The sequence below is a fragment of the Helobdella robusta genome (genome assembly GCF_000326865.2).
Source record: "Helobdella robusta unplaced genomic scaffold HELROscaffold_18, whole genome shotgun sequence".
NCBI lineage: Eukaryota > Metazoa > Annelida > Clitellata > Rhynchobdellida > Glossiphoniidae > Helobdella > Helobdella robusta.
In genome coordinates this window covers 2964326-2976059 of record NW_008703981.1, presented here as the reverse complement: position 1 = coordinate 2976059, position 11734 = coordinate 2964326, and the positions used below count along the sequence as shown (strand labels likewise).

Here is an 11734-nt window from a genome sequence, read left to right as displayed (position 1 = left end):
ATTATATTCATAATAACGATAATAAAGACGATGATGGTGATGGTAGTAGTATTGTAGAGGACAAAAATGGTAAGAGTGATGATGATGATGACGGCGATGATGATGATGATGATGATGGATTCGCAAAGAACCAAAAGTTAATAGCCAGCCGTAACCATAGATACAGTAAACATAGAAATGAAAGCAATGAAAACACTGCAAAAATAAATAATAATGATATAATTAATAATAATAAAAATAGTAATGATGATGATGATGATGACGTTGTTGATGATGATGCCGTAATGTTGAATGAATTTAGACAAAATTTTGCAACGGAAGATAGTAACAGAGGTGATAATGTTGGAAGACGTAAAGACGACGCTGGTGGTGCAGCTAGTGCTGCTACTTCTACGGCTGCTGTCACTGATGATGGCGATGGTGATAATGATGTTGATGGTGGTGAAAGCAAGGCTGATGGGGTTGTTCTGGAAACTGGCCGGCATGACGATGATGACGATGATGACGATGATGACGATGATGACGATGATGATGATGATGATGATGGCGATGACCACGACGGAGATGATGATAATGATGTTAAGAATGATGATAATGATGATGATGATGATGGTGATGATGGTAGAAACAATGACGATGTTTATGATGACGTCAAAAAACTGGAACCATCCAAAGACACTGAAAACGATGAGACAAATATTATTGACGAGGTAAAAAAATCTCAAGTTCGCTATGTTAGATTAGACAATGATGATGATGATGATGATCAACAACAACAACAACATCATCATCTGGAATTATCCCGTGATGAAGATTTTGAGGCCAAACAGCAACAAAAGCAGCAACAACAAGAGCAGCAGAAGCAACAGCAGCAGCTTCCACTACTACTCGATGAACAACAAATAGGCTATGAGGACCAATACTATTCAGCCTGTGAAAAATTTGAATCAGATAATGATGAACAACAACAGCAACAGCAACAGCAGCAGCAGCAACAACAACAACAACAACTTTATAAACAACATTTATTTCAACAAAATCAACAGATATCTCAACAAAATGAAAATATAGATCAATTTGAAAATCATCAACAACCGCAACAATATTCGCACAATCAGTCTGTAAAAAACCAACCCCAACAACAACAACAACAACAACAACAACAACAACAATCCCAACAACAACAAAACACTCCCAACTTCAACAAAGACAACGACGGCAATGATGATGGGGAGGATAAGAGCGCCGAAGAAGAGGAAAATGACCATTATGACGATAACGAATACGATGACGACCGCTACTATCCAACTGATCTTTACCAACGTCCCAAATCTTGTACTATGGCCGAAGAACAAAATGATGACGATGATGATGATGGTAACGATGACAACTGTGATGATAACGATGGTGGTGATGATAACGATGGTGGTGATGATGATGATGATAATGGTAAAGTTACAAAACTAGCTCATCCGTCTCTCTCTGATTCGACCATCGCTAAGGATTATATATTTGTCAGAGGTAGTTATGATGATGATGATGATAGTGATGATGATGATGGTTGTAGCGGTAATGGTTATGATGATGATGATGCAGATGGTGAAAATAGTGTTGGTAACAAAAATGTTTATTACGATTTTAACGGTAAAGATCACAATAATATTGATGTATCATCACCATCATCACCACCTCCATCATCACTCCCAACACTATCACCACCATCATCATCATCGTCATCATAATCAGGACCAATATGCACCGATCCAATCGAGGCACTGCGAATCTTAAGAACAAGTTATAAGCTTGGTAATGATACTTTTTAATTGATATTATTATTAATTAATATTATTATTATTATTAATTAAAATTATTTATTATTATAATTAGTATTATTTAAGTATTATTTATATTATAAATAATTTTTTCCTCTCAACCCATTAAGCTGATGTTAGGAGAAAGTCTACTAAATCGATATGTTGGTATTAGGTTTCTTGCGTTCGTTCAATTATATTAATTATACAAAAAGTTATAATAATACTTATTAATAATAATACTTATTAATAATAATAATTATTATTATTATATTATGTTATAATTTTTTTCTATCCTAAAATCCCAGGGTCCGGAAAATCAGAAACCGCTTATAGAAACCAATCTGCATCCCGTATGCGATTTATAGATTATTAACATGAATAAATTTTACTAATTCATGATAATTACGAACATGATTAGCATGAAATGAGCATGCTCATGAATAATTATTTATATTTGTTGAATATTAATTTTTAAATGTCAGAGTTTGAGAGTACGTTGTTTGCCAGGAACGATGGGATATTTTCAAGCTCTGCTAAGTTGACAGGTGGAAACGTTTTTACTCATTTTTTTATTACATTTTTTTCAGTCAATCAATTAATTAATTAATCAATGTATTAATCAATAAACCAACCAATCAAACAATAGATCAATCAATCAGCCAACCAACCAACTAAATATCAATAGTTCGTCAACTAACCAATCAATCAATAAACCAACCAACTAAAAGATCAACCAACCAACTAAACAGTTCATCAATTAACCAATCAATCAACCAACCGGAAAATTTCTGTCAACCAACCAACCACAGAACTGAGGAGAAAAATCGAAGCCAGGGATCAAAAACTGGCAGAGTTAAGTAGAAAAATCATCGAGGGGCGGTCCAAAAGCTGCCGCGGGCCCCGTCCAGCAAATGATGATGGCTCCAGAAAAAGAGAAGACGTAGGAGAAAAAATGTCGCAACCACATCAGCTGCAGCAGCTTCAATTTGGTGATCGTTTGAGAGACGTCGGAGATAAAAATGAAGAAAAGTACGCCTTCTCAAACAAGTTTTTTTTTAGACTTGGGGTTTAATTAGTTAATTAGATAATTAAACAACTAAACTAACAATCAATTAATCAATTAATCAATCGATCGATCAATCAATCAATCAATCAATCATTCATTCATTCCTTTTCAGTCCGGCCGTGAAACAGCAGCAGCAAGATGACAATAACAAAATAGCAATCGCTTCAGAGGAATTAGTGTCATTACCGTCGTCAGCGCAACAACAACAACAGCAACTACAGCAACAACAACCTGTTGACGATGACGATCACAAAATGATGACGTCACTGATGATGCAAAAGAAGAAGAAGAAGAAGAATTTCATCATGAGGACCTTGAGTTCTCTCAAGAAAAAGCTATACAGTTGAATGAGCGAGCGAACGAACGAATGAATGAATGAGTAGATGATGAATGAATGAATGAATAAACTCTTTCTCTCTCTTGATATACTACTACATGCGCGATTCACATCAAAACTATTCCAATCAAAAATACTGTCAATTTATCGTTATACAGTTATATGTACATATATAATATGTAATGAAATCAATATATATATATATATATATATATATATATATATATATATATATATATATATATATACCACGCCTGTGTATTCATATACCGTTTTGTGTTATATAAATATACCAGGTACATAATGCAATACAAGCAATAAATACACAGTCGCATATTACGTCATACAGCTCAATACAAAAGTACCGTCCATACATATATATATACAGATACATACAAACACGTATTTATATGCACGTACACACGCACACACATACATAGATGTTGACAGAATTTTATCTCAACAATGGCCATCTATTCTATCAGCTTCAGCTTCGTATGACGTACGTCAGAGAGTCTTTAGTGATGTTTTTTCACTTGAAGATTTTCAAATGACGTCAATACTGCGTCATAGATTACCGACACCATTACTAAAAATAGCCCACTCCCCCTCCGACTTGACCTTTCTGACCCGACCTAAATGATTTTTCTGAATTGTTCGTTTTTATAACTGCAATGGCAGACGCTACGCGCATGTGTGTGGCTGTTTTTGAGTGATTTCATTCAAGAATCAGGCACGCTAACAACGTACAGCTGGATCGGCTAATTTTTTTCTGTAAATTTTCTTAAATCTCATAAAACAACACACACACAACACACTAGAAAACATAACAAGTGTGCATGTTTCATTGAAAAAACCAATACAATTTGTTTCCATGTTAACGAATTTATTTTCACGTCAATAAATTATTGTTAAATGTCGTTTGGTCCTTTCATTTGATCAACCAGCTTATTATCTAATTCACTCAAATCGGGTTTGATGGTGTTTTTTAGATGGGGAAAGAACTTCTCGAGGTACAGAACCCTCCCTATTTCACTTTTCCTCTTCAAGTATCTTAAATATAATCTTTTTTCCCTAAGAAGTCTTAAATATTTATGCTGCCACTGCCCCGAGAGGCTATTTTTAAACTTGAAGTTCATGTATAGAGGTATGTAATGTTCTGTGCATGTCCTCCAGCCACCTATCCCTAATTGGTTGTAGACCCAACGTCGTTCGGGTTCTCCAGTTTTACCAGTTTCTAGAAGATTGTAGGCTCTGTTTCGTTCTCTGACCACATCTAGAATGTTCTCCATGCTCTCCTCTACCTTTTCCAGTCTTTCTGGGCTGGGAAAAAGTTCGCATTGTCGGTTGTATTCAGCCTCCATCGTCATCAGCATGTTCCTTTCCTTCAACAAGACATACCTGATAGGAGTTTAATCTTAATTTATTTCAATCAATCTTCTACATCAGTGTGTAAATTAATTCATGTTACTAGAGTTAAATTATGTCAAATATAAAATAACTAAAAAACATTTAAAAAAAAGTATTAATACATAAGGTATAAAAAACCAACCAGAGTTTATGAAGATCTGAATTGCTTTTTAAACGAAGTTCATCCTTTTTCCACGGCCTCCCTAGTAAAAAAAAATATGAAAAATCATTAAAGAGCACTAACACATACAGAAAGGAACATTTAGAAACAGATAATATTATAAAATTTTAAGTAAAAAACGCCACCTACCTACAACAATACTAGTCTCTTCCCAATTCTCTTTTGTATCAAAGAAGGCAGTCAGGTTATTGTTGTCCACATTGTTAAATGATTTTGATGTAGAAAGCATGGAAGCGCTTTTTAATTAAAAATAAAAAAATTTCAAAGTCAAATTCGCCAAATCAGATAAAAATAAATAAAATGTTAAGGAAATGTGAAAATGATTTGAATTCTCAGCTAACCGAATAGAAACATGATTAGAACAGACATTATTCAGTTTATTTTTAATGGTGGCCGTCAGATGTGATGTGGTTTTCGGCACATTTTTTAAAACACTTCTGATCAAAAAGCTCGCCATGTCTGTTTATTTATTTTGTATTGAAAAGTTAATCTAAGCTTAGAAAAGTTGCTTCTAATAAATGATGACACCTGCCGAAAGGTTGATAACCTTGATAACTATTTTTGTAAATTTAAACGTTAACATTTTTTAATTATTTAACAAAATTATATCATTCAAAAAAACTGGCAGTTTTTATTATATTAAATATAAACTTTGAATACATATTTTACGTATATGGTATACGCTATTTAAGTATTAGTTTATACGCAACAAAAAAATTCGATTGAGTTATTAGAACTTTGCTCACTTTTAGATTGATTGTTTTTACCTGTATTACATTTAGTACTACCTTGGTTGAATAGTTTTTTTTAATTTGACTTAATTTAATTAAATAAATGCAAATTTAGCGAATTTGATTACAAATCAATGTTAAAATGGCTCGTGTTGGTTGCATCCCACACGGTACAACGGCGATTGTCGTCCAGATAATTTTGTACTTTCTCGCTGCCTTTTTCGGATATTTCGTTGTCATTCCTCTTGGAATTACCCTGGTAAGATTTTCATTTTCATGATTTCGCCCATTTTAAACCACAAATCATTATTTTTTTAACTATTATCATGGAAACTTTTCAAATGACGACGATTTCGTATTGCAGAGGAATTTTCACGGAGCATGTATTCTATTTGCCGAAATAGTGCCCTGGCAAAAGTACGTTATCTGGCCGTGGAATGAACCTTCGTGTCTCTACATCTTGTACATGAACCTGGCCGTCAATATTTTCTACGCCACTTTCATGGGAATTGTCAACTTGCTCATCTACTCAAAAAAATGCTTGGAGAAAAAGTCAGCCTTCGAGTGAGTCATTGGTTTGGTTATTTGCTTACAAGAAGAATGATTTTTTATTAAATTATTAAAATTGTGTGTATAAATTAGAAAAAAAACTATTATCAAAGAAATAATTGATGTATGTGTTGTTTCTAAACAAACTCAGGAGCATATTAGATTGGAACATTAGTTATATATTGAGAGCGTTCAATCCTGTCTTCTTAGTCATCAACTTCTTCATCATGTTTCTTGAAATCTCTGGAGCCAGTGTCATAACCGCCGGCTTCTCAGACTTTTGCAACAGAACTGAGACGTTCATCATGAAACATCCTAATGTTCTTGAGTTGGGTCTCCAGAAAGACATCAAGTTAGTAAATTTTTCACACAACTTTTTCTTCTTAAAATAGAATTCCAAGGTAAAATAAACTTTATTTTTATAGCTACAACTGTCGGAGCCTTGGTAAGGAATCATTATTTTGGAGCAAGTTATCAGTTGTGAGGGGTGTGACACACGGAGTCAGAGGGCACAGCTTCTATGGCTGTCTCGTCGTTGCTTCAGTGGGTAACACTCAAATTTTCAAATGAATAATTATTGCCAAGTAGCACCATTACTCACATTACTGAAACAGTTATTACCTATCTCGCCAGATAGCGTCATGGATCCTGTTTATTCTGTGGTTGGCTCAGCTGGCACTGAACGTTCTAATGACGTGCAGAGTTTGTTCGTGCGAAGTGGCCGAGGAGAAGAAGAAACCTGACAAGACAGCCATCATCGCTCAGAGGAGGTCTCAATTCGCCACCCCGATCGCCACACCAGGGGGCATGATTACTCCATCAAGAGGGCTCAGCCTTCCCAATCCCATGGGGGCACAATACAAAAGTATGACACCCATGGGTGGGAGTTATCCACCCCCTAGAGATAATAACGATCCTCCCGCTTACGCCAGAGTTCCGGAATCTTCGATGGCAGCCGGAGTGAGGCCACCGCATTCTCCTGCCGAGTCGAGTACTCCACCTAAAAAGGATCTATCCCTTGTGGACAGTCCCTCTCCCAGGCAACTGCCACCACCGAAACAAAAACAAATTTATCGTAAAAACGCACCGTCCGGTGGTTTATAGATGGTTTGAAAGACTGTCCGTCAGCTCTAAATAATTTACTGGCTGGCTGATTTTGTTGTGTATGACTGTTTAAAAACGACAAAAACTTATGCCGATATTGATTTTATTTATAAATATTTAAGATTATATATTTGATTAATGTATTATATATATATATATATATATATATATATATATATATATATATATGTATATATATATGTATGTATGTATTTTCTTCATTTTTTAAGTTTGTCATGTCTCACTTATGGTTAGTTCAAAAGCGTGAAAATTGCAAAAGCTTTGATACATTTCTGCAACATATAAATAAAATAAAATAAATCAACGAATAAAATAAACTAAATAAACGAACAAACGGGATGAAATTAACAAATATGAATAAAATAAATAAATACTATACAAAATAAAGTAGGCACCCCGTGAGACCGTTACACTTCACATTTTAAAATGATCAATTTTTCTGGGGAAGCACACGTGCAAAAAGACAAAATGTTAAATAAAAGGCAGTTTACTCAAACAGCACAGAGACACGCACGCACACACAAACACACACGCACGCACGCACACATTAATTCTCAGGTTCATAATTTTTTAAAGAATATCTCCTAGAAACTTCAATCTTTTCTATCTTATAAGAGGGGAATAAGCCCGTTTTTGCGGTCCTGACGTTGGTCCCTAATGAGTAACCGTCCCAGTGGTTTCCGTGTATTTTTATTTCGTCCCCAACAGCCATCATCAACTGTCGGCATTTGACTTTATTATTGTCATTACAATCGAATTGACTTTTAACGTAAGCATAATGACTATCACTTCCATCAACGTCATTAGTACTATTATCATCATCATCATCATCATCATCATCATCATCATCATCATGGTAATTGTTAGTACCGTTATTACTACTATCATCATCAACCCTATCGCGGTCATGAATGTCATCACTATCATCACTGTTTGTAAAGGTGGTCAGATAATTAACAAAATTAACGTTCCTACTACTACTACTACTGCTGCTACTACTACTGCTGCTGTTCATGATACCAATAGCATTGTAAACATTCATATCATAATAATTATCGCTATTATTATAAGCACTACTTCTGTTACCATCCCGATAACTATTGTTGCCATCTTTTTCATAAGGATCGATTAGGGAATTAGTGAATTTAGGGATGTGCTGAACTCTAGCGACATACTTCATGTGTACTTGGCCGGCGTAGTAATAAATATCGTCTAAACTTTGAACCCTGTTAGCGCCATCTGTATGGTAGGTTTGCATTAGTTCGTAGGACAGTCGGCAGATCTGCAAATAGGAAAGTTCAATTTTGATTCGGTAATAAAATAACCGCGATGCAATATTACATGATAGATACAATACAATACAACAAACTACGATACGATATACAAAACAAAATACTTGTACAAAACAATACGAGAAAATACATTACCAATGCAACATAATACCATAAAATACAAACATAAAAATACACAAAGCAAAACCTGAGATGAGAACGTACAAACGAGATAGTCGGACTTGGATAGAAAATGGATATCCTTTATGATACCCTCCAAGGATAATTTAGTGTATCTTTTGCGACCCCGGGCTAATTTTACTACTTTTTTGTCATATAAAAATTCGTAATTCGGATACCTGGATAAAGATATCATCGATGATTGCTCATTGTTATTTTTCATTATCAACACTCTTAGAACCATCTTCTACGAATCGGAGTTAATTTTTTCTATCATCATATTAATGATCGCGCGATCATTGAAAGCTTAAATTTTTTTAATTTTTATAAAATTTTTACCACAACAATAATAATAATAATTATAATGATAATAATATTAATAATGATAATAATAATAACTACGTTTTTAATGCTTGTTTAATGACACCCAGTTCATCCGTAGCCAAGTAAACTCTTCTTCTCACCGTCTAATGATAATAATAAATATCAATAATAAGAATAAAACTAATGATATTAGTAATAAAAGCAAAATAGGCAAACAACAGACATAACGTATCTATGATGACGACACCACATACGAACAGTTGATGCTAGTAAATCAAAAGTAACAGCAAGAGAACGAATACTGACGATAATAACATCAAATAATAACTTCAATTAAGAAGGATCACATCAACAGCATGAAATCACATCAAAATTTCAACCAAACTGCCCAAAAACCGATTTAGCCTAACGTACCAAGCTATAATTCTTCTTTTCTATCTTTTCTTTGAGATCGAGAAATTTATAAAACTTCTCCACATAGGTCATATATTCGGAGAGAGCATGAAACGACGCTTCAGACGGTATTTTATCGGTTCTTCTAACGTGAATACTGTCGGTGTATACGTATTTTTTGACTTTGTATTGCGTATCGAAGGTATTTATTACGAAAAATGTAAAATAAAATCATCAAATTATCTACACTTATCAGAGATTTTTATTTCAAAAACTTGTAAAATAAAATCATCAAATCATATCTAATGCACCAACAAACACAAACAAGCACTAACACACGCACGAACGCACACAAACCCAACAATTGGACTTGAAAAATTCATCATTTTTTCATCAGCCAATAACTTATCCTCCAACCATTTCTGAGGTTTCAGCAAAAAACTGACCAACTGACCAGCCCACCACGCGTACGGCTGGCCGTGAAAACCTTTGATAACTTCATACACATCCTCTGGAAGAGCTTGGGGAAATATGTCAACGTATTCTTCGAGACTTAACGCCGAACTTACGTAGAAAAGCTTTTCTGGACCGAACAACTTGTACTCTTTTGAATAAAAAAAAATTATATTCATTTGTGGGGACTTTATTTGAATGCTATAAAAGGAGAAAGGAGATACGCAAAGAGAGACAGGAATAAACAAATAACTCGAACGCCATTGAACGAATGAACAAACGAATAAATAAATGCATAATTAAAACAATCTCACCCAATTTCCGAGAAGCATTTGTGAATTCCTCCTGGCAGCTTAATGATGGATTGACAAAATAATACGCCCAACTCTCATTCGTATAAACCCAAACTATAAAGTAAATTAAATTATGATTATAATATATATATATATTATTAATCACAATTATTGTAATATTATTGCAACCGTAGTCAACAATAATCCACATCATTATCACCCATAAAACCGTCATTCGCACCTTCAACCAATCATCATCACTAACGACACTAAATAATAACAACTATAATCCCAGTAACATTCATAATAATATTAATAATTATATTCGTAATTATAATCATAATTATAATCATAATTAACAGTTCGAATCCATAATAAGCACTCTGCCACTAGCATAGGCAGCAATTAGGCAGTATGTGATGTGATGCATCTGGCAGCCAAAACCACAATTAAGATTTATCGCGCACCCGAGATATCTCGTTGCATTGCAATCTTTTGGGTCCTATTTTTAATGGTAATAATAATAAGTTATAATAATAGCTCAATAACAATAATAATAACATAAATAATAATAAACGATGATATATAAAATCTCATTGTACCATAACTACCCAAGAATTTTCAATAATAATAATAACACTATAACGTATCTAAATAATAATCATCATAATAGTAAAAATAATAATAATAATTATATCAATGAAAAATTGATGGCTACATTTAATTTCTGCAATCTTTTTTGGATCGCTTTAGATAGGTTGAACATTGTTCTAATCTGCTCGTCATTGGAGGAAATTGCATCTAAATATTCCATGTAGCTGAAATACAATAAATTGATATGCAATATATTATTTTTATTTATGGGTTTAAAAATGTACCATTTTTAATGATAAATTTGCGAAACAACTTAAGCAAAATCAAAATTTAATGTTTGATAATACCTAAAGTTGTATTTAAAAATAAATGATGAATTTTTAGGAATAAATAAAAAATAAATAATCCTAAATAATAATTTAAAAATCAATAATATAAATAGTCAAAATATCCATACTTAAATCTCTCTTCCAAATTTTCTAAAAAATCATCCACAGTACTATCAAGTTCTTCAGAAGCATTAGTAAAACCCAGCAACCTATTCACTAATTTGGGGAGATGAGATGTCAGGTAATACCTAATATCTCTGATGTTGTCCATGAGTTTTCTTCTAGTTACTAAGAATTTTCTGTCCAAATTTTCACTTATGTTACTGCTGCTGTCGTTGTTGGCTGTGGCTGTCGATGATATTGTTCAGTTAAAAATATGGCTTTTGAATAATTCATATTAGTATTTATTAATATTTATAAAATAAAATATGAAAACTTACTAGAAGCTTTGAGGCGTGCAATGGGTCTTCTATAATAAGTTAAATGTTTATCTATTATAAATTTTTATATTTGTAATTTATATTTATATTATAAAATTTATATAGCATCAATTTTGGATAAGTCAAATTTTAATCATGAAAATATTTGTACAAATAATATAATAAAATAAATAATATGCAAAAGTATCATAATTGTATGTAATGTACTGATTAAATACAAAAAAACCTTTCAACGCCATTTATC

At 33.2% G+C, this 11734-nt stretch overlaps 5 protein-coding genes across 5 annotated transcripts; 2 read left to right on the top strand and 3 right to left on the bottom strand.

The window, feature by feature from the left end:
- The first annotated feature begins 1746 nt into the window (after nucleotides 1–1746).
- Nucleotides 1747–4137, top strand: HELRODRAFT_191163 (hypothetical protein). Its single transcript, XM_009016512.1, has 7 exons — nucleotides 1747–1806; nucleotides 1943–1975; nucleotides 2120–2164; nucleotides 2297–2359; nucleotides 2624–2843; nucleotides 2993–3602; nucleotides 3631–4137. Exons 5-6 carry the CDS (start codon nucleotides 2767–2769, stop codon nucleotides 3225–3227), a joined length of 312 nt encoding a protein of 103 aa, XP_009014760.1. The 5' UTR covers nucleotides 1747–1806; nucleotides 1943–1975; nucleotides 2120–2164; nucleotides 2297–2359; nucleotides 2624–2766; the 3' UTR covers nucleotides 3228–3602; nucleotides 3631–4137.
- A 195-nt stretch (nucleotides 4138–4332) lies between these two features.
- HELRODRAFT_125085 (hypothetical protein) lies at nucleotides 4333–4995 on the bottom strand (the record flags this gene model as incomplete). Its single annotated transcript, XM_009016511.1, has 3 exons — nucleotides 4333–4618; nucleotides 4770–4826; nucleotides 4934–4995. Coding segments are annotated over 3 exons (405 nt in total), but the record flags the coding sequence as incomplete, so codon positions are not given.
- A 686-nt stretch (nucleotides 4996–5681) lies between these two features.
- Nucleotides 5682–7192, top strand: HELRODRAFT_170716 (hypothetical protein; the record flags this gene model as incomplete). The annotated part of the gene is made up of 5 exons (XM_009016510.1): nucleotides 5682–5798; nucleotides 5904–6091; nucleotides 6240–6440; nucleotides 6514–6631; nucleotides 6722–7192. The coding sequence occupies 5 exons, from the start codon at nucleotides 5682–5684 to the stop codon at nucleotides 7190–7192; spliced, it is 1095 nt and encodes a 364-aa protein (XP_009014758.1).
- Nucleotides 7193–7760: 568 nt separating this feature from the next.
- HELRODRAFT_170715 (hypothetical protein) lies at nucleotides 7761–10013 on the bottom strand (the record flags this gene model as incomplete). Its single annotated transcript, XM_009016509.1, has 6 exons — nucleotides 7761–7945; nucleotides 8300–8495; nucleotides 8693–8843; nucleotides 9067–9131; nucleotides 9403–9538; nucleotides 9739–10013. The coding sequence occupies 6 exons, from the start codon at nucleotides 10011–10013 to the stop codon at nucleotides 7761–7763; spliced, it is 1008 nt and encodes a 335-aa protein (XP_009014757.1).
- Nucleotides 10014–10482: 469 nt separating this feature from the next.
- On the bottom strand, nucleotides 10483–11729 carry HELRODRAFT_170714 (hypothetical protein; the record flags this gene model as incomplete). The annotated part of the gene is made up of 4 exons (XM_009016508.1): nucleotides 10483–10629; nucleotides 10846–10945; nucleotides 11179–11398; nucleotides 11717–11729. The coding sequence occupies 4 exons, from the start codon at nucleotides 11727–11729 to the stop codon at nucleotides 10483–10485; spliced, it is 480 nt and encodes a 159-aa protein (XP_009014756.1).
- Nucleotides 11730–11734: the final 5 nt, after the last annotated feature.

What these genes read in the sequence shown, in the direction of transcription:
- HELRODRAFT_191163 (XM_009016512.1), top strand. Translation starts at nt 2,767, where the DNA reads ATGTCGCAACCACATCAGCTGCAGCAGCTTCAATTTGGTGATCGTTTG. An exon ending in GGAGATAAAAATGAAGAAAA is followed by an intron (nt 2,844 to 2,992) that starts GTACGCCTTCTC and finishes ATTCCTTTTCAG; the next exon opens with TCCGGCCGTGAAACAGCAGC.